Source organism: Pelodiscus sinensis, chromosome 27 (assembly GCF_052426305.1).
Source record: "Pelodiscus sinensis isolate ZL-2025 chromosome 27, ASM5242630v1, whole genome shotgun sequence".
Taxonomy (NCBI): domain Eukaryota; kingdom Metazoa; phylum Chordata; order Testudines; family Trionychidae; genus Pelodiscus; species Pelodiscus sinensis.
Window position 1 is genome coordinate 6,352,011 of NC_143078.1, and position 25,640 is coordinate 6,377,650.

At 43.6% G+C, this 25,640-nt stretch overlaps 1 protein-coding gene across 1 annotated transcript; it reads left to right on the top strand.

Annotated features, from left to right (window-relative positions):
* Window positions 1-954: 954 nt before the first annotated feature.
* LOC149521395 (interleukin-10-like) lies at window positions 955-3,159 on the top strand. The gene is made up of 3 exons (XM_089773564.1): window positions 955-1,113; window positions 2,297-2,359; window positions 2,917-3,159. The coding sequence occupies exons 1-3, from the start codon at window positions 955-957 to the stop codon at window positions 3,157-3,159; spliced, it is 465 nt and encodes a 154-aa protein (XP_089629690.1).
* Window positions 3,160-25,640: the final 22,481 nt, after the last annotated feature.

The window sequence follows — 25,640 nt, forward strand, 5'->3', positions numbered from 1 at the left end:
GCACTAGACCAGGCAGGTGCCCGCCTTTTATGGCCCCTGGCAGACTCCTGGGAACCGCCACCTTTTTCCTGGGGAGCGGTGGAGGGCTGGGTGGCAGCGGGTTGCTGGCTTATGCTGTGCCAGGTGCATGGTCTGCTGGCTGTGTAGACGCTATTAAAGTTAATTCAAAATAACGGCTGTTATTTCGAATTAACTTTGTAGTGTAGACATACCCAGAGGGCGCATCACTTGATGATTATGTATTCTGTTCATTCCCTCTGGGGCACCTGACATTGCCAAGTGTAGGAAGACTGCGTAGTGGGCTAGATGGTCCTTTGTCCTGACCTAGTATGGCCAATCTTATGTTTTTATATAAAAAGGGTTATTTATCATAGAAAGGACAGGAAAAGGGGGAATTCATACTTTTGGCGAGTAGTAGTGAATTACTTACCTGTTCAAAAGGCTCAAGTGTCTTTAAAATGACATTTGCTTGGTCATGGACTGGACAAAAGTCTAAATTAGGTAAGTGCATTACAGAGATTTAAAAATGGAAACATTCGCCCTCCCCCACGGGCCTTCTATGTAAAAATTGAAGATACCCATGATGCAGAAGTGTTCTCCATACCGCACCTGCTTCTGTTCATATTTCATCTATATCCACATTCAAATTTACAAGAAGCAAGGTATGTTTAAAAAAAAAAAAAAAAAAAGCAGTGTCTAACAAACAATTTGATGGGGTGTGGAAAATGGGAAGTGCAGAGCACGGGAAAACTCTTGCCGGGAAACTCATGTGACCTTTGAATGTCTTAAAACCCCAATATTAGTCCCCAGGAAATGGGAAAGGAAATTGAATGCATATTTGGAGTGTATAAAATCAGGAGCTCCATCAAGGTGAAGGCATTCAGATCAGTCTTTTTTTGCCACTTGTGAAATTGAACTAATAGCTGGACCACAAGAAAGAAACTCATCTCAGAAATGAAGCTACTCACAGCAGTCTTTTTCCAAGCTCTAATTGCCAGCATCCAACATGCCAGCTGCCAGCTCTCTGAAGAAAGCTGCACGAACCTCTCCAATCAGCTGCTCCGGCAGCTCAAAGCCCTGAGGATTGCATTTGCTGAAATTAAGGATTATTTTGTGAGTATGACACCTGTCAAAACTACCACCTTCTGTCTACTGCTTGTGTGTATTCAGTGATTTGGCATATCCCCACGGAGGAGGCAGGTTCCTTCGCTCAGAAAAGGCTCAGCTGCAAGCACACTCTGTTTTGGGTTCGGTGCTGGGAGTGAAATAAGTAGTTTAGTTTCATATCTTGCTAAGGGGAGAGAAAATCATTTCTTTTACCCAGATGCAGCTGCGGAAAACTCAGCAGCTTTCACAGTGAATTGTAGTGCATTTTAATTTTTTCAATATTGCATTTAAATTGTTTCCTTTGCTGACAGAGATAAATTCAACTCATATGTAAGTGGGTGAAGTTAATGATGAATGAGATGGAAATATTTCACTATAGCTTTCAAGTTGTAGCTTAATATTTGTTCTTTAACACAACCAGAGCAAGAACGAAATTATTTTTTGTCTAGAGAATTTCATGCCCATTTCCCTCTCCTCCTGCCTGGGAATACTGTCTGTGGATAGGTTGCAAGGAAGAATTACACCTTTGTGGTGGGAGATGTATGTATTGAATGGGTCTTGCTGACAGCTGAGCAAAGCAGTCATACGTAACATTTGTAATTGTATTAGAAATAATATTGCCTTGAATGCCTCTAAACTGCAATATAAAAATCAAAAGGCATTATTTCCTAGTTATATAAAAAATGGATCTGTCTTCCCCCTAGGTTAGATCACCAAATAATGTCATCAGGTTTGTATTATCAGTCAAATTAACATGACACATGGTAGGTGGATAGGATTTAAGACTTTAAATCAAATTTTCCTACCAGTCTCTGAGTAATGTGCTGGTAACAGACCCTCAAATAGACCTGTTACTATCTATCACCATAATTTTGGGCACTCTTACGTGCACGCTATGAGAAATCAAGAGAAAGTAAGTGGGGTATGAAATGTAGGTTGTCCACCCACACGTGTGATTTGATTTGTTCCTATCTTTTGACTTAAAGCTAAGTTCATAGGATTATCAAAGCCAAATATGGGACTTTGTATCAGAGGCTTTTATTTCTAATGTTTACCTTAAAATGACAACACACACATATACTGGAAAAAGTGAGTTTGATTAACAGAAATACTTTCACATGGTAGAAATGTAGGTTTTAAAGGCTGCCTGCCTTTGTAAAACTGAAATTTCTGTTGCCTACTTTTACAGCAAGCCAAAGATGATGAACTTGACATCTTGTTGCTAAAGGACAATTTACTGGAAGATTTCAAGGTAAGGTGGAACTTTTCTGTGTATGGTGAATCAAATTCTAAGTTAATATTCCATTCTAAGAGAGGCAGCTTGAAGCCTTATACAAAGCTTAGGGTGTGTTAAAACTGCTACAGTAATATGATAAAAATACAATGCCCAGTTTCATTATATCTTTGCCTGTCTGGTTTCTATCCTAGTCACTCCCTGTGAGCTTGCTCTGCTTCTGGTTTCATGCTTGGTTTGGGCTACTGGTCAGAGCACAGAACTGGGAGCCAGGAACGCTGGATTTCCAGGGTGCTGATGCTATCTATGGGCTCCGACAAATAGCTTCACCTCCCTACAGCTCAATTTCTCCATCTGTAAAGCAGACACAATAATTCTTCCTTACCAGTCTCACATGATGGCAGCACAGCACTATGGAAAGCACTAAGAAAGAACTTTTACCTACATTGTATAACCCATAGAACCAAACCTCTGGTCAGCAATGACAACAGAATGACAGATTCTGACAGATGTTTATGCTGAATCCTCCACTTATGGTGGCGTGTCATTCATGCATTACTCTCCTCTTCCGCAAGGGCTATTTGGGCTGCCAATCTGTGTCAGACATGATCCGGTTTTACCTGGAGGAAGTCTTACCAAAAGCAATCAACAGCAGCAAAGACATCAAGCGGAACGTGGGCACTATTGGCAACATGCTGCTGGACTTCAGGAAGACACTGAAGCGTTTTGTGAGTATCGGCGCCTCCTTTCGCAGTTCCTTGCCAAGATCCCAGAGAGCTGGAGTCAATACACGTATCCCAGGCAAAGCTGCAACGTGAAACCTCTGCAGTTTCTTGATGGAGAACTTCTTAAAAGGACTTTGCTGCCTGGAGGGCTGCAGACCAGGCCCACAGTGAGAGAAGGATCCACAAGTCCATCAGTACTGTGACTCAAGAAGCAGATAAGGGTGGTGGTCAAGGGAGGAGGCCTACACAGACCCTATCCAGCCACCTTCTATCTGTGAGTTGTATCATCAAGATTCAGCTGAAAAATTTTAGGCATAATGCTTTATTTCTAAATGCCAGCCAGCAGCCCCTGTAATAAACACAGATCAAATATGAACTGAAAACGGAAGATGAATTCCATGTTGGTGAAAGCTCCCAAATAGATGATCATTGGAAAGCAAGATCTTCTGCCTGAAGAACAGGTTCATCGTGCTTAGCAGTAACACAGGCATCCCCGCCCACTCTCCCCCTCACCTGCCCCAATGACACGTCTCCTCTCTGACGTGGAGGAAGGAACATTTGACCCTCCAAAGCTTGTTCAGTCCTGGCTTCTTTGCTTAGCCTGCCCAGCAAACTTGCTCTTGCCTATGATGGGTGGTTGGGGTTAGTTTCTTTAAGCGCAGAAGGAACTGGACTGAGCACCATCAAAACTCATTTCACAAATAGGTGACCTAAGAGATATCAGATGGTGTCAATTTTGGGGGTCCATTACCCTGCATATTGTGTTGCTATTTACACCAGGGTAAAGCGGATGTAAAGAGCCAACACTGTGGAGAGGTAGCAGATCTAGAGAGGTGATTATTTCCTTTTATTCAGCATCAGTGAGGCCACAACTGGAGTATTGTGTTAAGTGCTGGGACCCTGTAGGGGTAAACCGAGGCAGTCCATGGTATCTTGCTGAGAACTGAGTACTCAAATCCGAAATCAGTAGGCCAGGCCTAGGAAGCACACAGACAGGCTGTTACCGTGAGCCTGGTTCCCCTGGCATCTACATTCCAACGGGGCCTCACTCTGATAAGGCCTGGCTGGTACCAGCCAGGCTGTGCGGTTTTCTCACTGTCGCTTGTAATTTCAGATTAATCAGTTTGGCAGTCCTTCCAAGGACTCTGCCAATGCAAGGAAGTATTCATCTCGCAGTAGACATATCATAATTTCAGCAAAACAAAAGTTAACATGAACATGTCCATTTTGTTTATGTTGGCTCATTTAGCTTGTTAGGAATAACTACCTGTATTAGTGATAACATGTTTAATTGGCAATGGGCGGAGATACTGTGTAACCTTCGTAGTTCATTGGCTTATGTGCTCATCTAATTTCCACTGCTAGACCTATCAAATCACTTCCCCTCCATCCATCTGCTGCCTATATAATCTAATGTATGTTTCGGTTAAGTTTGGCCCGCCACCAGCTGTGTGAACCCATAAATCCTCAACTTGTTTTCACCTTCACCCAGTGTGTCCGGAATTATTCCCGACAGACCCCATTACAGGAAGGATGTGGACACATTGGAGAGGATCCAGCAGAGGGCAACGGAAATGATTAGGGGGCTGGAGCACATGACCTATGAGGAGAGGCTGAGGAATTTGGGCTTGTTTAGTCTGCAGAAAAGAAGAGTGAGGGGGGATTTGATAGCAGCCTTCAACTTCCTGAAAGGAGGTTCCAAAGACGATAGAGCGAGGTTGTTCACAGTAGTGACGGATGCAGAACAAGGAGCAATGGTCTCAAGTTGCAGTGGGAGAGATCTAGATTGGATATGAGGAAAAACTATTTCACTAGAGTGTGGTGAAGCACTGGAATGGGTTATCTAGGGAGGTGGTAGAATCTCCATCCCTAGAGGTTTTTAAGTCTCGGCTTGACAAAGTCCTGGCTGAGTTGATTTAGTTGGCATTGGTCCTGCCTTGGGCAGGGGGCTGGACTTGATGACCTCCTGAGGTCTCTTCCAGCTCTATGATTCTAGGACAAAGTCGCAGAGCTCTGTAACCAGTGTGCAGTGCTGTCGTTGGGTATGGTGTTCCTGATGGCCTATAATCTGTCTTCATGTGGAATGTTGGTGTAAAGGCTTCTATGTCCATAGTGGCCAGGATGGTATTTTCAGGTAGATTACTGATGTTTTGAAGTTTCCTCAGGAAGTCAGTGGTGTCGCAGAGGTAGATAGGAGTGCTGGTAGCATAGGGTCTGAGGAGGGAGTTGATATAGCCAGATAATCCTGTAGTAAGTGTGCCAATGCTTGATATGATGGGTTGTCCGGGATTTCCAGGTGTGTGTATTTTGGGTCACAGATAGAAAGCTCCTGATTAGGGGTGCGTTAGTGTAAATTTGTTCCTGAGCTCCATCAGGGAGCTTCATGAGCAATTTTTTCAGGTTTTTTTGGCATTCCTTGAAGAATTTCACAAAGATTTCAACAACTTCCACCCCACCATCAACCTCAGCCTGGACCAATCCACATGGGAAATCCACTTCCTGGACACTACAGTACAATTAAATAATGGATGCATTTCCACCACCCTATCCTGGAAACCCACTGACTGCTACACTTACCTTCATGCCTCCAGCTTCCATCCCAGACACATTTCTCAATCTATTGTATACAGCCAAGCCCTAAAATACAACCAGATTTACTCCAATCCCATAGACAGAGACAAACACCTACAGGATCTTTATAGAGCATTCCTAAAACTGAAATACCCACCTGGAGAAGTGAAAAAAACAGATTGACAGGGCCAAAAAAGTCCCTTGACATGAACTACTTGAAGACGGGCTCAAAAGAGAAAATAACAGAATTGTTATTACCCACAGTCCACAACTCAAACCCCTCCAATGCATTAAACACAATCTGCAACCGATCTCGGAAAATGATCCCACACTCTCAGAGGCCTTGGGGGAAAAGCCTATTCTCGCTTACAGAGAACCCCCCAACCTGAAACAAATTATTTCCAGTAACCATGCTACACAGATACATCATAAGCATCCAGGAATCCAGCCCTGCAATCAGCCACGGTACCAACTCTGCCCACATAGCTATACAAGCCAATTCATTACTGGAGCCAACAACATAAGCTACCAAATCACAGGCTCATTTAACTGCACATCCAGTAATTTGATCTATGCCGTCATATGCCAACAATGCCCCAGTGCTCTATATATTGGACAAACTGGACAGTACCTACAGGAAAGAATCAATGAACACAAATCAGATATAGATAAAAGGAACATACAGAAACCTGTTGGGGAAACACTTCCATCTACCTGGTCACACTTTAAAAGATCTCCAAGTGGCTGTCTTGTTACAGACCAATTCTACAAGCCAAGTACACAGAGCAGGCTTGGAATTACAATTCACCCACAAAAATTTAATTCTCACACCTTGAGATAATGGATGGCTAGGACATTATCAACCAAACAAACAATGAAGGTGCCAACAGCTCTGTGTAGATTCTTGTGCTAGTACTCTTCCTCTCTACTTGCTATCCTTTGATCCTTATCTGCTTCTTTTAACTATCCAATCTTTAGGTGCTTATAGATTACCAGTGTTGCCTGTTTGGTTTTCCCTTTGATATTCACATACCCTCTGCTTCTTGTTTCCCGCCCCCTTCCATTTTTTCCCTTCCCCCCTCTCCCTTCTCCCCTATTTATTTTGGGTCTGGGTATCTAAACTCAAAACTCCAGTCATCTGAACAAGTGGGCTGTGCCCACGAAAGCTCATGATATTGTTGACATGTTTTGTTTGTCTATAAAGTGCTACCAGACCATTTTTCGGTTTTTTAAGTTTATCCAATCCCACTAGATAGCACTAGAGGGCAATAAACTATCAACCACAGTTGGAGAATGTAAGGTTCTGTTTTGTCTAAGACGAGGGAAATTTGAATACTTCCCATAGAGATGTGCTGCATCGATGCCAACGAGGCTTGCTCTGGTAACCAGACTCAATCAGAGCAAGGGCCTTATGCCACTGGAAATTCTCCTTATCTGGACAATCCCTAGGGGCCAGCTCCCAAACCCGGTGTTTGATCTGAGTAGCTAGGCAGTGAATGGCATAGATGTGTGATGGGGGGAGGAAGATGGAAGTAACTCTCCCCCCCTTCCCAATACAGCTGCTGGAGAAGCTTCCTTCCCCGGTGATTCGTGTCACCTGCTTGGACACTTACTTGGTCCCGGCTGGGACCACAGGACTGCTGAAAAGCAGCGAACTCACAGAGCTATGCAAAGCATCGAAACCTAGAATAGAGATTAAAATAAGATGCCGAACATGATAGGGCACCTGAGATCGGTCCTTCCCCCACCTGCGCCGTGCTCTCAGCTGCCTACACATACACACGCAAAACTAGAGTGTCATTACTGAAATGTGCATTCTTCATTTCCCTTCTAGCACTGCGTCAGTCTCAAATTCTCCTCCGTGTCATTTTCTTTGATGTGTCCAGAGTTTCTTTCTTTTCCAGTGACATACATGAGGCATTCACCTTGCTAGCACGGCTGTCCTCCTCTGGAAACCACTCCTCCTGCTCTGGCAACCTACCCCCTTACCTATCGAGATCATCTCTCCACAGTCATCTCCGATTAGCGTAGTGACTAAAGTGTTTATCATTCAGTGCCATCAGCGCTGCAAAGCAAAACAAGCTGCTGCAGCCGCGTCACTGTGAAAATGGCAAAAGCAGCGTTACAATTATGTCGGCAAAAATAATTACAGTCATTGTAGAAAAAGGCCAGGTTTCTACATAATGAGTGACTGAATGAGCGGAGGACGAAGAACCAAGCAACCTTGTTGCATAGTAGGAAAACAGACTCCCACTCAAGAAAACAGAAAGACACCTTAGTTCACAGAAATTCAATAGTAGAAATGAACATAGCTCCTACTCAAGTATTTATGTCAATGGGATTCTGTATAAGGGATCCAAGCACGCAGAGTCCTTTGTGCTAGTGGGAATATAGTCATCACAACCCCCACACTCTACGTTAACCTAACTCTGTTTTATCCTAAACACTTCCATATGTCTTGGTCCAGAGGTGAAAGCTCTCCCTGGGCATGGCTTTGCTCATTTAAGTTTTAATTTTAGATTTCAGGTAAAAAATTATATAGGATTTAGGAGCCTCCTATTGACTTCAGTGATACATAGGTTCCTAAGTCACTTTTGAAAATGATGGCTAGACTCTTCAGTCACCTCACCTCACTTCTTTTGAAAATGTTACACATCAGCTGCATTAGTACACTTTGTGATTGAACTACATTTCATATCCGTTGCATGTCACGGCAGCTTTGCTCCAATATACAGACCTGAAAACATTTTCCTAAATATTTCTGGTTTGCAGGTTATTTCATGTTTCTCCAATTTTCCAGAAAAGGTTTGGGTGTGTCTCTCCTATCCATTAGGTAATGGAAGATGTTTATTATAAATATGCCTTCATTGAAGTTTTAGTGATGCACAAGCAAAACTCATACTGAATGCCAATTAAGAAATTGTTTGCAAAATACTTCCGGGAAAGACCCTTGAGAACCAGCACTGATACAAGGTTAAGGAAAACAGGTAGGGGGAGGGAGTTGGAGGAAGAAGCTATCAGACCTCAAGGTTCCATTAAATCAGATAACCAGAATTCTCACCTATTTACACTACTCCTGGGAAAAAGACATAGAAGCATATTTCCCATCTTCCAGTGTAAGTAGAAGTGATTCCACTGAAATCAGTGGGAACTGCTAGGTACTCAGCATTTTCAAAAATCAGCCCACCTATTTAGGAGCCTGACTATGGATTTAGGAACCTAATTTTAGGGGCCCGGCTTTGGAAGTCTTGCTCTAATATGCCTATTTCCAGGTACAAATGCATTGCAATGACCCTAATCCACAGGGGTTTTTTTTTCTTTTTGTTTCTCATGACCACACATATTAAGTAACATCATCAGTGACTCCCAGGTAACAAGCAAGAAAGCTAATGGGTTTGCTAAGCATTTTAGTTCTGTCATCTCATGGAAGCTGCTTCCATTAGGTGCTTACATAGAGGGGATTAAAAGTAGAATTAATGATGTGATGCTTTAGTGCTTGCTTGTTTCCTTCAATCTGTCACAGAAATGATCATACCATACCATATTTATAAATGTAACAGGTGCTGCCTAACGGTAACCATTGATAATTCTTTTGCGGAATGGCTGCATTAGCCTGAAAGTCTTAGTTCTGACAGCCAAAAAGTGGAGGCTTAATGGTCATGAAATTAACTATGAAATAAAAGGAGCTTCTGGTCTCACTCACATGCAGGGATGCTGGAACAGGGGTGGGGGGTGCAGAAAACCCTGTGTAGAAGGGAAACTCTGCTGAAGTCAATACACTTACACTAGTGCCCATGAGATCAGAATTAATCTCTTTGCTCCATCAATAAACTTCCATGTTGAAATTGCTCTCTGTACAAGATGGAATCACATTCTTGCATCACTGTTTGCTCAGCTCCCTCCAGCCGCCGGAAAAATCTGGCTGCACTTGTTTTCTTTCACTTGGCACAGTATGTTATTAACAGCACTGAAGATTCTGACATCAGAGTACAGTTGCCAATCTTAACACTCAAGGTAAGATTCGGCTCGCTCACCCACAGCTCCGCAGGGTTGCTGACAGCAGCAAAAATTTGCTTTTCTCAGTAAACTGAGCCGATATGACTCAGAAGACAAGGCTGGGAGCTGATATGGGCTGATAGGCATGATACAGTGCTGTCTCTGCAGTCACGTTTCTGACCATAACCGCTTTGATAATTCTGAAAATCAGATAGGACCCATTACATTTTGGAGAATCACAAGGCTCACTCATGGCTAAGCTTAACAAAGTACAACTTTTATTCAGCGCACACACAGATATTCTAAAGGGCAAGAGATAAAAATAGCAGTTTAATCACCTTACAAAACTGGAGGATTACTTCCTCAAAAGCTCTCCATTTGCCCTTCTACTCAGCATAGAAAAAGCATGTTTCCTGACACCTAGGACCTTATTTACAAGAATGCTATAGACCGGGGCTACTCAATTTTGGAAGCCCCAAGGGCCACAATGATACTCACAGCACATGCCGAGGGCTGCAACTTAAGTGTGGTTGCATAGACATGCAAATATATATATGCAAAATATATAAATGCAAATATATGCAAATAACTTTTCACACCGATGGGCATGAATACAAAGATTAAGGCAAGACTACACAATCATGCAGGCCCCATTTCAGTCAGTTCTGCTGATATTAATAAAATGCAATATTTACCCCATTTCCATCCATATGACCGCTCATTAAAAGTGCTATATCAGTCCAGGAATGTAACTACCAAAACGAATACACACCAAAGACCATTACGTTGATGACTTTTTTGTTTTGGCTCCCACCCGCCAGCTGAAAACAAATGGGCCACGGGCTGCATGTGGCCCACTGGCCATGTGTTGAGTAGCCCTGCTATAGACTGATGGGTGCTCCAGAACTGAGAGTGCTGCACTGGAATTTGGGCAAGTAGGGTTCAGTTCCTGACTCCACTACAGATGTAGCGGCACCCTCAGGACCTGACCAGACCTAAGCCATGGAGTTTGCCAGACCAGGAAAGGTCAAGGCTCCCTTCCCAGCAGTCTGCCCTGCTCCTGGGTGCCAACCCAGTTGGGGCTGTGATCCTCGCTGCTCCAGCCCTCCGGCTGGGGCAATACTCCCTAGCATACCAACCCTGCTGCCACTGGCCTGCCTGAGCTGTGCTCCCCACTGCCTGCCGAGTCCAGGCCATGCTCCTGAACCTAGCCAGCCAGGGTGCTCTGATCCAGCAATATCCGTGGTGGTACTGGACTCTGGATGTTGCTGGACCAAAGGGTCCCAGATTTTAGAGGTTCAACTGCTAGCTTGTGATGTTGGGCAAACCCAAGGGAGTATTAGAAATCTGGTGCTTTGTCTCTGTGTACCTCAATTCCCCATCTGCATGAGAGGGATAATAATGTTGACCTCCCAAGTGTGTGGGTAGGGTAATTACATTAATGATTGCGCCATGTTCGAGAACTAGGGAAATGGGAGTCATACATGTATTTAAGGTAGACCAATCCTGAGCATCGCTAAAGTTCCTGGGAGCTTTGCTGTTGACTTCATTAGGGCCAAGACTCCACCCCTGGTGTGCAACAGACTCAAAGATAATGAACCCTTTAGTGACAGCCAAAGTTCAGGGGCTTATTTCAGACTTATGGAAAGTTTAAAAATGAATTTACTTTGAAAAAAAATGAAAAAAATATTCCAAGTTCTTGCTGAATAGTTAACAAAATTGTAGTTCGTTTCTTTTCATTTCTTACATCCCAGCCCCAGTAAGGATGTTACTGTGCACAGGACTGTACAAACACATCACTTCTCTCTCAAAGAGCTTATGGCTAATGTTCCTTCTAATCTTTTCCATCCATGTGCAAAATAAATTTTTGTGTGAATGTGCACCACCAGAAGGAACACATGTTAGGCTGTGGGCACTCTGCTAATCAGCTTGGCGGCGTTTGAATTTTTCCTGGGCAGTTGCACAAGCACAGAGCTTTTAGGAAACACTGCTGATGTCATAAATCAACAAGAGGGACCAAAGCTGGGAGAGAAGAAGCATTATCATCTGATTTTCCAGTTGGGGAACTGAGGAACAAAGAAGTGGAGTCTGAACGGAGATTGAAATTGAACTCAGATTTCCCATGTCCTAGTCCAGGGGATCAATCACTTCTCTACTTATTGTATCCACAACTGGTCAGTTATCTCTGCTAATAATTACTAATAATTAGTTTCCAACACACAAGCACAGAGGCAAAAGGAGTCCTAAGTAGCTGTAATCAGTTTCAGCAGTCCTGCAAATCTGCAGATCTGCCCCAGGCACCACTACCTCAGTTTGGCACAAACACTGTTAAAAAAAGTTATATTCATGTTTAAGGAACAGTTTTCTACAGGCAGCTAATTACAGCTCAGCAGGTATTGCAAAATGTATATGTTCAAATTCTACCTTAACATGGAAAATAAATAGCATGGGGAACAGGAAATGGGATTTAGAGTCCTTCAGTCCACGATCACTGGTCACTGTTTCCACTAAGGTGCCCAAAATCTGTCACCATGTGGGGCCTACAGGAAATTATTCTGGGGCCTCTAAGTACAGGTCATAAGTAGTGAGGAACCCACACTACGAAAAGCACCATCGCATTTGGTAACCGAGCTATCCTCCTGATAGAAGATAACAGAGACATGCACTGAAATCATAACATAAGAACACAAGAACAGCCATACTGGGTCAGACCAAAGGTCCACTGAGGCCAGTATCCTGTCTGCCGACAGTGGCCAATGCCAGATACCCCAGAGGGAATGAACAGATCAGGGAATCATCAAGTGATCAATCCCCTGTCACCCATTTCCAGCTTATAACAAGCAGAGGCTAGGGACACCATTCCTACCCATCCTGGCTAATAGCCATTGCTGGAGCTATCCTCCATGAATTTATCTAGCTCTTTTTTGAACTTTGTTAAAGCCCTGGCTTTCACAACATCCTCTAGCAAGGAGTTCCACAGGTTGACTGTGCACCGTGTGAAGAAATACTTCCTTTTGTTTGTTTAAAACATACCTATTAATTTCAATTGGTGACCCTTAGTTCTTATGTTATGGGAACAAGTAAATAACTTTGCCTTATTCACTTTCTCCACACCCGTCATGATTTTATAGACCTCTATCATATCCCCCCTTGGTCTCTTCTTTTCTAAGTTGAAAAGTTCCAGTCTTTTTAATCTCCCTTCATGTGGCAGCCATTCCAAACCCCTGATAATTTTAATTGCCCTTCTCTGAACTTTTTCCAGTGCCGAGGTATCTTTTTTGAGACCCATTCTGACCCATTCCTGTTACTGGCAAAGTTCCTATGGGAGTCAAGATTTCCTATATGCAACAAAATTAAATATTCCAACTCCATGAAGATTTCCCCTTTGAGGAAGCTTCCATTTCCACTACTTCTGCTGTACCTCTTCTGGGGATGAACATAGGAATTGAGTCCCCAGAAAGAAAAAAAACCTGAAGATGAACTAATGGCTTTCACAGCTATGCTAAAACTTGAGCTCATTATTCTAATGACCACAGCTGTCATCTTCCCCAGAAAGAAATGCATGTTGAATGTCTTTACAATTTAATCTTACATCGCATCTAATCGTGAAAGGGTGAATTCATGGATTTCACCAGAAACATACATCACATGAACTAGAATAAGCTCTTTTTCAGAGCTTTGATCCCACAACGCATCTGAACACACATTTAAAGGGCAAGTAAGCCAAATGAAGTCCAAATGGAACTTCTTGTGTACTTCAAATTAAACATGTGCTTAAATGCTTTGCTGGATTGGGGCCCAAGATGAGGGAGTTCAATGAACTTTTGCTAATTTAAAGAGCTGGAGGCAGAAATGTATTGTTTCTTCTTGTGAAATTTTCACAAGAGAACTACAACATTCTGGGAATTTTCCAAAGGGTTTAACTTTCACCCTACCCGGGTGAATTTCGCAGTTTGGCAATCCATTTTTATGTAATTTCACAGGCTGTGAATTTTGTTCTCATTTTTGACCATTTTCATCACACTTGTCCTTTCAGCAAAAACAAGGAAGAAAATGCGAATAAAGAACTGCTTTGGAATTGACTATCGCTCCAAGCTTTCTGATAAGAAGTGCAAAAAAAAAATCCAACACCCTCAGATGACCTAGGTTTACCCTATTCAGCAAACGCGCATGTCCTTGAAGAGTCTGTCTACTCCACTGGCAAGATCTCAGACTAACTTAATCACAAGTATGTTTCAGTTTTCATAAGGTTTAGGAATTCTTTTGATGTGGGGATGTGACATTTTAGAATTTTGACTTCTAAAAGGCGAATGGTAGGAGTGATGAGTGAAAAATGAAACCAATGAAAAATAGACAATTTTCAAAGAGGTTAGGGATCCTCAAGGCATTGTAAGTCCCAGGATGTCCTAGATCTTGGTTCATCAAGAGATCTAACTATTTAGTAGAAAGGATAACACTTTTTTGGGAGCTGTTTCTTAGGAGGAATTTTTCAGTCAATGAATGAGCTTCTCATTCTACACACATGAATTTTAAGAGTCACAAAAAACACCTGTGTACATCATTCCCTGAATGTTATACATTTGCTTTCCAGCCAAGGCATAGATGCAGAACTTGGAACCCTGGCCCCCTTAAATCTCTCCCAGAGCCTTGTGCACTTCCTATCTTCTATTTCAAAGTATCTGTGCTCTTGTTTCAGAAAATAGCTCTCATGATGCTTTGGTCATATCAATGTCCAACCCTTTTTCAACTTCTACCAGACTCTTGCCTGCTGTGATACCTTGCAGCAATGAGTCCCACAGTTTAACTTTGCAGCGTTACCAGCCTCAGACATTCAAAACTCATAAGTTATCCTCCCAAAAAATCATGACGGCTACAAAATTATGAAATTCTAAAAAAATTTAACACATATTTCCAAAAGCTCCAGGACACAGGGAGGGAAAAGTGAGTGTAAAACACTAGGATTCTGACTTGATATGCTCACTTTGCACTGGGCCTAAAGTGTTACGTAAGGCACAGAGGAACAGCGAATGAGGCCTCACCTTAAACATGCTGTTACCATTCTGAAGTCCAGCACAATTGTTAGCTGTCTGAGCTCAGGAGAGACTGGAAGAGGAAGGATACCCCCAGGGGCATGGGTGGCTTGGGGAATATAGAAAGAGCCACCCCTGCCTTTCTGGGAAGGCAATGCCTTCCCTTGCCTATATTACCCACCTCCCATGCCCTGGAGAATTGAGGCCTACATAGGAGGACTATCCAGAAGACCCTGCTCACATATGTTCCTCAGCCATTACTCTCCTCTCACCCCCAACCCACTTGGCATAACCACCAAGAAATAATTTAATAAATTAAATCCCCAAATGCAAAACTGAAGACTAGCACAGGGGATGGGAGTCGCAACAGTCACACGCTGCTGATATTGCCTGAGATGGCAAAAAGCCTCGTTGTGTGTTAAAATGACTGGGCCTTGGCTAACCATGGAGAATAAGAGCACACACTCAAGGCCCCATTACTCATCTCTGTGGGTCTTCAACGCTACTCCTACCAGTAAAGGACAAACACCAGCAATGCAAGAGACTCTCCCCACAATGCTGCTTTCGTTTGCCTGAGAGATTTGAAAAAAAAAAATATGCTGATGATGCGTACAATAAATGGTGCCTAATAGAGGGGAAACTGCCTGTTCAGTGCTCTCTTGGCTTAATTTTTTTAAAATAGCTCAGAAGTGAATGAATCATTCCAATAGCCAGTAAGAACCCTAATAGATTTAGCTTTCACCAAAACCAAAACCTGCTGGTTCAATAAGTCGTCTGCAAATGCCGCAGGCAACTCAGCTCTCAAATTTAAGTTTCAGTTTTGCTGGACGGAAATTGTCCTGAACACACATGAAATAACTGCTTGGATAAGTGGCTGTTTCACTAGAAGTAGGGTGATCATATTTCCCTATGCTAAATAAAGGACACTTGCTAAAATGACTAATACTCAAGCAAGTTCAATGGCAAGCAATGAGAATCATGCAGTACAAACATGTAAATTAATATCAGCTTGAAAGAAATACAAGTTGAATCAATAGAATCATAGAATCCTACGGCTGGAGGAGACCTCAGGAGGTCATCAAGTCCAGCTCCCTGCCCAAAGCAGGACCAATCCAACTGAATCATCCTAGCCAGGGCTTTGTCAAGCCAGGACTTAAAAACCTCTAGGGATGGAGATTTCACCACCTCCTTAGATAACCCATCTCAGTGCTTCACCACCCTCCTAAGGAAATAGTTTTTCCTGATATCCAACCGAGTCCTCCCACACTATAACTTGAGACCATTGCTCCTTGTTCTGCCATCATTCACTACTGAGAACAGCCTCTCTCCATTTTTTTTGGAACCCCCCCTTCAGGAAGCTGAAGGTTGCTCTCAAATTCCCCTTCACTCTTCTCTTTTGCAGACTAAATAAATCCAAATTCCTCAGCCTCTCCTCATAGGTCTTGTGCTCCAGCCCCCTAATCATTTTGGTGGCCTTCCGCTAGACCCTCTCCAATGCATCCACATCCTTTCTATAGTGGCACACCTCTCTAGTCTGGCACTCTCCAGTCGGGCAATATCCATGGTCCAGCATGATCTTAGTTCAGTGTTTCTTAAACTTTTAAAGACCGCGGAACACCAAACAATCTTTTTTTTTTTTTTTTTTTTTTTTAAATGCGGAACACCGGGGGGGTGGGGGGGAATGTTGAGCAAAAAAAAGGAAAAAGGTTGTGGCTCCTTTAATTGCGGTGCATGTTGTCCCAACTGAGCTTCTGTCTCTGCCGGGAGCAAGGGGAAAAAGAAGTGAAAAGAGGCCATGGTACACCTCCAACTGTCTCGCCGTGGCGCACAGTTTAAGAAACACTGTTTTAGTTAGTATCTAGCAGTAGGACTGGAAGGGAAGGGACTCCGAGAAATCATCTAGTCTAGTCCCCTGCACTCACAGCAGGACCAAACACCATCTAGATGTCTGTCTAACCTACTCTTAAAAACCCCCCAGTGACGGAGATTCCACAACCTCCCTGGGCAATTTATCCCAATGCTTAACCACCCTGACAGGTAGGAAGCTTTTCCTCATGTCCAACCTAAACTGCCCTTGCTGTTACTTAAGCCCATTGCTTCTTGTCCTATTCTCAGAGGTTTAATTTTTCTCTCTCCTTGAAACCACCTTTTTTGTATTTGAAAACCTTCATCATGTCCCCTCTCAGTCTTCTCCAGACTATAGCAAGGGTTGAATTCTTTTTAAATTATATAGAGCAGCTCAAGAAAATCTATGGGAAGATTTCAACTTCAGAATTATTTTCTACTGAATTCTATAGGACTTTTTCAAAAAGATGCATCTACAAAGAGACACCAAATTTCAGGAACCTCCTCCAAATCAGCAGAGTCAGCTTGTGATGAAAGAGAGGGTCCCCATCTCCATGACTACAGGATTTACCTCAGGCCAACTGGAAAGTACTGCCATGCAAAACTCGGACACTAAAAATTCAAAGAGAAAGATACACTTAGGGAAGAAAGGACTGCCTGCCAGAATTGCTTTTACTGGGGAGAGAAGCCATCAACTGCAGACTCAACACTAGGGAGTTAAAACCTGGCAGAGAATGCTTGATTTTGTTCTGTCTCTCTTTTTTTAACATTGATATACATAACTCAGTGATAGGGATTTTCCAGATTTCATATTCATCTGCCACTTCCCATATTACAAAAGTCAAAAACAGTGCCAAAACTCCAATAAAGGAACACAGAAGTCAGCTTGATCCTGGCTGCCACTGAAATCAATAGCAGGATCCCCTTTGCCTTCAGTGACAGCAGAATCCAACTCACCTCCTCAACAGGATTCCCCTCCTAGCCCTCTGCTTTTCCACTGTTTCCACCAAGACCAAAATAGCAGCGATCTGATCAAAGTGGGGATCATGGTTACCCTGTTAAGATATTGGCTAAAGAGAGGGATTCATGTCACAACCACTGTTCCATAGGTGGAAAAGAAATATATGTTCAGCAGACACTGCCCATCTTTGCTATCTAGGACACATTCTGTACACACGGAAGGATTTCCAGAGCCACTTATTGACTTGTTCTTCAGCAAAAGCTACCGAAGTAGAAAATGAAGCTGATCTTTACAACAGATCTCAGACTACTCTGTCCACACAGCTGGGAAAACCCAAATCTTCTCTTCTCACTATTTATTTATATACACCTGCTACCACATTGCACTAGCAAACCTAGGACAGCCATACCAGAACTTTTAATTATTTTAACTTTTAACTATCTTTCATCTATTAGACTACACATCCCGTATGCACAGCAAGCTATCAGGCAGTAGACCAGACAATGAAGTGTACCAAACATTCATTTTGTATCTGAAATGAGAGAGGGAGCTGAGAAAACCTCTTGACACGGGCGAGGGGGTAATATGATTATCAACCATCAGGCTGAACTGCTAACCCCTCTGGCCTTCATGTCTTGTAACCCCTCTGCCCTTCATAAATTTTAAGCACATCTTTTCTAATTGAGATACAGTACAGCAACAAAACATCTATTCAGTCTGAAGATCCTTTACCAGCATGGGTAAGTTAACAAACCTGTAACAGCTGAGGCACAGAGATTAAGACCTTTTATGTCTTTGTGTCCAATGCATTTAAAGTGTAATTTATTACTGAAAAATTTCCATTTGTACATAGAATCATTTGTACATGAAGGATCAAATCCATTTCCGCTCACCCTCCCCGCCCAAATCGTGGGAAACAGAAATATAGTTTTGTGCTAAATCACTCATAGCCAGTGTCTGCCCACAACACTTTTCTGGTGCAAACGTTCTAAGCTGTGCACATGGTGGCCATCTATTATATACACATAAATGCACACCATCACTTTTTAAACACGGTTTCATGAGACAGTTATTCTGAGAATCCATATCACAAACAAGCTCTTTCTGTTTTTTCAGACAGGCTGTATTTAGGGTGTTACAGAAACTCGTTCAAATGTCAGATTTGAATAGATACTTGCCTGCCAATTGATATTCTTCTATCTTAGTAACACCCAAACCCAGCAGGGCAGTTTGGTTTTGACAGAATTCTTCATGAGGGAATAGCAAAGGGAGAGTCCCTCAGGGGCAGCCATTATAACGCGCACACAGTTTTTTTTTTTTAAAGGGGGGGAAAGCCCCTTCTTACAAAACTATTACTGATATTCAACCTCCCGGGTTACCCTGCAAGGTCTTGTGATGACCCACTCCCATCTGTGGTGCCCTATGTGTCACTTACTGCTGCCAGTGCTCCCTGTCATGTTATCAAATGAAAAAGAAAGTCCAGAATTTCTCAAGGGTGAGCCACTTTGCGCATGCACAGAAGGAACCTCTTCACAGCCCTGGTGGTGATCCTCAAAGCTCTGAAAGAATGAAACAAGAACAACTCAATCCACAGCTTAGCATCTCCACCGGCGGCAATGGCAAAGCCTCCGCAAGTTAGCAAAGATCATTGGCAAGGAACCTGTCTGAGCTGCTGTTGACCTTGACTAGGCCAGCCTGGTTTTAAACCTAGACTCAGCTCTGCCTTTGGGGGCCAGATACCCAAGAACTCAGTACCCACTTCGGAAGCGGAGGAACTTTGAAAAACATAGCCCAGGTTTAGGTGCATAATCAGGAGTTGAACTCTTTAGAAAACCTGCTTCCGTTAGTGAGTGCTGGGCACTTGAAAATCCAGCCTTGAGTGTGGCCTATTTGATAAATCAGATCACTGACATGGGGGCAGAAGGAGAAGGAGGGAGTAAAAGGGACAACAACTTTAACGCATTGCTGCTACAGTACTTTAATGTCAGCTACATACAGGCGGATACTGGCGGCCGCTTCTTACTGGTACACCACGCTGGCCCACCTTCATCTCTGCTTACATTATTTCCTGGTCAGGTCCCCTTTTTACCTTGTGCCTATAGACACAGCAATCTCGGGATCTGGCCCCAAATGGGGATAACACTTACCTGCATCTCAGGGATGTTATGGCCAGGGTTAATGAATTAGCACCTGTGAAGCATGTCTTGATACTCAGATGGTTAGTCCTATAGATTGAGGGATCCCAAGGCAATAGGGAACCATTATGAATTCCTAATGTGATCTCTTGCATAGGACATCAGGATTTCACCAAGCAGTTCCTACATCAAGCCCATAACTTCTAGCAGAGGTAGAGCATAGGTCTTAACAGGCTAAATTGAAACCCTTTCCGTGATGGAAAATCCACCCCCCCCCCCCCAAGCAATTACTATACATGAGTAACTAAGGAAGCTCATCAAGTAGGAATTATGAAAGGACCCCTCCAGTCAGGAGTGTCCAAAGTTCCTACCATGCCCAATATAGCCACACAAGGCATATGACATTAGTGACGCTTATTGTGAAATTCATTATGGTTCACTGTTCTTTTGTATGTTTTTTTACACTGTTCATAAATTGACTGCAAATAGTTTTCCAAGTTGTTAGATTGATCCCTTTTCCTGTGGAAATGCAGAATTCCATCCTGTCCCTGCACAAAGCAACATAGTGCATATAAATTGTATTATTTTCAAAAAGCATACAATGTTGCCCTCACTGTGCTTTCATATGTAGTCTGAGTAAGGGCATGGTATTCCTTTACATATAGCATTCGTGAGACTACTGCTGGAATACTGTGTGTCTGGTGTCTGCACTTCCAAGAAGGATGCTGAAAAACTGGAAAGAGTTCAGTAAAGAGCTACAATAGTTATTTGAGGCGTGGAAGACTTGCCTTGCAATGAGAGATTTAAAGATGCTCCATCTATTTAATTTGCCCAAGAAAAGGTTAAGAGGTGATGTGATCACAGACTGCAAGTACCTAGGTAGGGAAAGGATTTCTGACAGTAGGATCTAGCAGAAAAAGGCTTAGCAATATCCAATGTTTGGAAGAGGCTATGGAAATTCAAACTAGAAAAGAGTTAAACTTTTCACAGTGACGGTAATTAACATCTGGAACAACTCACCCAGGCATTTTGTGGAAATCTTTAAATTGCTGGCTTTCTAAAAGAGATGCTACCGCTCGAACAGAAGCCAGGGACTTGAAGAAGAACTTATTGGGTGAGGTTCTTTGTTAAGTCTGAGGATCACAATGACCCACCTGGCCCTAAAAATCTATGAAGTTTAGTCTGAAAATGAATGTGTGTCATAATGAACAATCGGAGACTCAGCTAAATTTCCAAAGAGTTGTATGGGATTTAGTAGTTAAGGATATCGGCCATGTTGCTAAATTCAGAGCAAGCCTTCTAAAAGAACAGGTGTCCGAGAGTGAAAAATCCCATGTCATGCTTACTAGCAATAACATGCCAAGAAAGAGATCCCCTTGATGTTGAATCTCCCCAGGAACTGTTAGTCATCAGAGCATGGGCAAACAACATTGCTTAATAAGTGCCATCCTCATCAGATGTTCAAGGACTGTTTCCTGTGTTTTCCCAAAAGTGTCACAACTAAAGGATGGGATTTCATACATATATACAGCTGTAAAATGGGGGGGGGGGGGGGGTTGGAAAAGGAAGGGAAGAAATACAGTGATTGTCTGGAGATCTAGGGGCTTAACAACAGTAATCATGTGCCATGCAGCCGGGTAACACCACACGTTAGTACACAAGAAATGACGTGCAGTGACAAGCTTCTCTGGTGTGTGCACAGTCAGGTTACCTAGCAATTACAGTAATTCCTCATTTAACACTACAGAGATGTTTCAGACAATGATCGTGTTAAGTGATAACGTGTTATGCAGGGTCAATTTTCCCATTGAAAATGGAAAAGGTGGGGGTTCCGTTTCAAGTGGTGGCGTCTGTTGGGACCAGGACATAAGGTTGGGGGAGAAAGCGGACTAGGTTACAGCTGGGAGGGGAGGTGTTTGGCTCTGGGGAAGGAGAGGAGAGGAGAGGAGTATTGGGTTGTGAGTATGCCCCTGTGACGGGTCTGCCAGGACCTGCACTGCGTTTGGCTAGGGGGTGTCACCAGGAAACAGTGTGGCGAGCGGCGAACCCTCTGCCACTTTGCAGGGAAGCGGGGGAAGCCTCGCACAGCCGCTGGCAATGGGCCGGCTGGGGAAATCGTGTTATTCCGCGGACAGTCATGTAATTCAAAAAATGTTCCCAAAAAAATCGTGCTATCGCGAAAACGTGTTAAGTGGTCACGTGTTAAACGAGGAATTACTGTACCTGTTCCCTCCCTATTGTATGGATTATTGGAGGAATAATGCAATCAACACTGATCAGCAACTGATCTTGTGCTTCAAAGATGTTTTGCTATTTTTTAGGGTGGGCTTTTCAAAGGTTCTTGAAGGAATGATGTGCCCAGTTCCTATACATTTTCAAATGTTCTTAAGTGACTTAGGTACCTAATTCCAAAGTCAATGGGAGACTTCTAAGGGCTGGTGGGCTATATTTTTGAAGGTTTTTAGCTACAAATAATGCCCATAGGCACCTAATGGGATTTTCAAAAGTGCCCAGGCACTTAATTCTCATGAAAATCAAAGCAACTTAGAAATCAATGGGAGTTAAGTGCCCAGGTGCATCAGGAATTCCAGCTAGGCCCTCTCTCTGCATCTTTAACTGCCTAAATACCTTTTAAATCACACTTCGTTTGATAATAGAACATACGTACTTTTGCAAATGTTACTGGACCTGGTGCTTTTCACAATCTCAGCCTTATCTATCAAGAACCTCTGGCTAACATGGATTCCAATTCTCAGAGGGTAGCCATGTTAGTAACTTTAAAAGCAGCAAGTAGTCCTGTGGCACCTTCGAAACTAACAAATATATAGGATCATGAGCTTCTGTCGGTTCGTGACCTTACATATTGGTTAGTCTCTAAGGTGCCACAGGACTACTCATTTTTTTTAAAGATTAGATTTGTCCCTTCAGCAATGATTATGCATTTCGCTCATGAGTGAAAGTCAGCATCATTCTCCTAGCCCCATCAAGAGCAGCGGAACTGGAAACTTCCTTTATTAGTTTATACACCCCAGTGCCCATAACAAAATTTTGCTTCTCTCTAGAGATTATGGGTTTAAGGGGGGGAAGTGATTAAAAGTGGGACTATTGCTAGGACCATTTGCAAGCACTTTGAGGGAGGGATTAGAATCAGAATGACTTTGATAAGGTGGAGAATTGATCTGAAATCAACAAGAGGAAAATCAACGAAGACAAGTGCAAACTCCTACTATACCTCTGGTAGCAAATCACTTGCATGTATTATCCTCTGCTAGCTCTCCTCTGTTCTAGTCTTGTCTTCACTTTTGCCTCTGCATCACCAGATGTTTCCTTTAACCCTCTGGTTTCTTTTTTGGTATCGTTTACTCTAAAGCCTGTGGCGGTTACATGAATTGTGGCTTCACAAGCAGCCTTGACATCAATGTGGTATGCCACTTTTCAAAGCACAGCAAAGGTCAGATGCTTCTCTCAGAAGTACCAAGTAAATTTCTAACTGGCCTGAACAACCAGGGCTGTACCCAGGAACTCTTCAAACAACAAAATAACCGTCCAACCCTCTGGAAATAGCATTTACAAGAGCAATTATTTATTTGGAGGCAGCGCTATTTAGTAGTTAGAGCAAGATGCCAGGAATCAAGACACTTGAGTTTCTTTTTCCTACTCTGCCCTTCTTTCACAGTGTGATCTTTCATCAAAACACTTTACCTGACCTTGCTTCAGCTTTCCCATCACTAAAAGTAGAAGGCTACTAACCTCCTGGCTACGTCTACACTGGCATCCTTTTCCGGGAATGCTTAAAACGGAACAGTTTTCCGTTATAAGTATTTCCGGAAAAAGTGCGTCTGCATTGGCAGGATGCTTTTCTGGAAAAGCACTTTTCCAGAAAAGCATCCGTGCCAATGTAGATGCGCTTTTCTGCAAAAAAGCCCCGATCGTCATTTTCGCGGTTGAGGCTTTTTTGTGGAAAAGAAATCTGTGCTGTCTACACTGGCCCTTTTCCGGAACAGTTTTCCGGAAAAGGCCTTTTGCCCAAATGGGAGCAGCATAGTTTTTCCGGAAAAGCACTGATGATTTTACAGTTGATCGTCAGTGCTTTTGCGGAAATTCGAGGGGCCAGTGTAGACAGCTGGCAAGTTATTCCGGAAAAGCGGATGATTTTCTGGAATAAGTGGCCAGTGTAGACACAGCCCCTTTGTAAAGCAATTAGAAATATTTGTGGAAAGTACTCTGTGTAAATACACCAAGCCGCTGCATTTCATGAATGATAGGATAGAATAAAGAGACTGTAAAGATATGGATTTTGCCGTCTTACTGTATATTACCCCAGCAGGTGTGCAATACGATCAATGTTTTATGCAACTGTTATGCAATATTACCCAAGCTGGGCATTGCAGAGGTGAAATTATCTGCCAGGCAGCATAGTGTAGAGCAGTGGTTTTCAAACCGTTTTTCTCACGACCCAGTTGAAGCAAATTGTTGATGCTTGTGACCCAACACAATTATATCTTTTGACTAGAGTGCAGACTCTAGAGTGGGGAGAGGCAGGAATGAGAGGTCTGGGGGTGCATCTAGGTCCAGGGGGTCCTCACGGCCAGAGTAGTGGGTTGGTGCTCGTAATTGGCCATGGACTTACATCCAGCGGCTCCCGGTCAGTCGTGCAGCAGGGGAGGCTAAGGCAGCATCCTGCATCTCCTAGCACCACAGACCATGCTGTAGAGAGAGACACAAGGTGCTCTGGACATTGCTCTCACCCACAGGCATAGACCTCCCTCAGCTTCTATTGGCTAGAAATTGGCCAATGGGAGTGTGGAGCCAGTGCTCAGGGTGGGGACAGTGCACAGGGCCCCTTCCTCCTCCCACGTACACACACACATAGGAGCCAGATCTGCTGCTGGCTGCTTCCGGAATGCAGCGTGGTTCGCGGGGCCAGGATTAGAAAGAAGCCTGCCTTAGCACCCCACTAGTCACCAGGTGATCCTCCAGCAAGGTGATCCAGTGCCTGACATGTGCAACCCAGTGCTGGGTCACAACCCATCCCTGGTGTAGGGGAATATGATGATCTCCCTCTGTGCATCCGGGGTGCAGTTTTACACAAGATCATACTGAATGGTGGTGCAATTTCACCTGCTACAGCATTTATTCCCCATGCCACATCCTTCCGGGCTGCTGGACCACACGTGATCTGCTGCAGGGGCATCCTTTCCCCCTGACTGCGGTATCTGGCAATGCATAGGGCAGGGAGCAATATCACTGCGGTATCACCGATCTCCTATGAACAGGAAAGTTCTTAGAAGATTGTAGGAAATGGAGCAGTAGTGCCCGAATGACTTTTCAGTAACATTTTTTCCTTCCTGAAACTGTCTTGTTGGCAAACATCAAATCAATTTCCTAAAGATGTAGAGATACACCCACATCCCTGGACATTCATTCATTCATTCACCCGCTGCATAGTAGTGCACAGTGAATGTGTTTCCATAGCAGTAGGCAAGAGTGAGTCAGAGCGAAACTGCACGCTCAAGACCTCAGATGCCGTCTTTGCACAACGGAAACACAGGTAAACACACTGCCGCATGTCACACGGTGGGGCTGGTTTCCTTTATGGAATGGACAAAGTGCAAGCTCACCCCGGAATCTCTGCACAGGAAGAGGCCAAATGCTGCTCTTCATTAAAACAGTGTCAATCTGGAGTAACAAGAAGTCAACCACATTTGGACATTGTTCTGCTGATTTCAACAGATCTGTAAAAATGTGCACCAGCTGCAGATCTAACTCTGCCTTTTCACCCCCATTAAGAGATCCCTGCCCCAAAACAAGGGTCCAATCCATTTCCCATTGAAATCAAAGGTAAATCTCTCCACTGGCTTAAATCAGTGGTCCCCAACCTTTGGGGGCTGCCGGGTGCCCGGGGGTGGGGCCACACATGTGCCACGCATCCAGGGTCGGGGCTGTGCATGCCTGGGGCGCTAGAATGGCTTGGGCCAGCCCAGATCACTCGGCAGGCGCACATAAGTGCCCCGGCGGGTGCCATGGCGCCCGCAG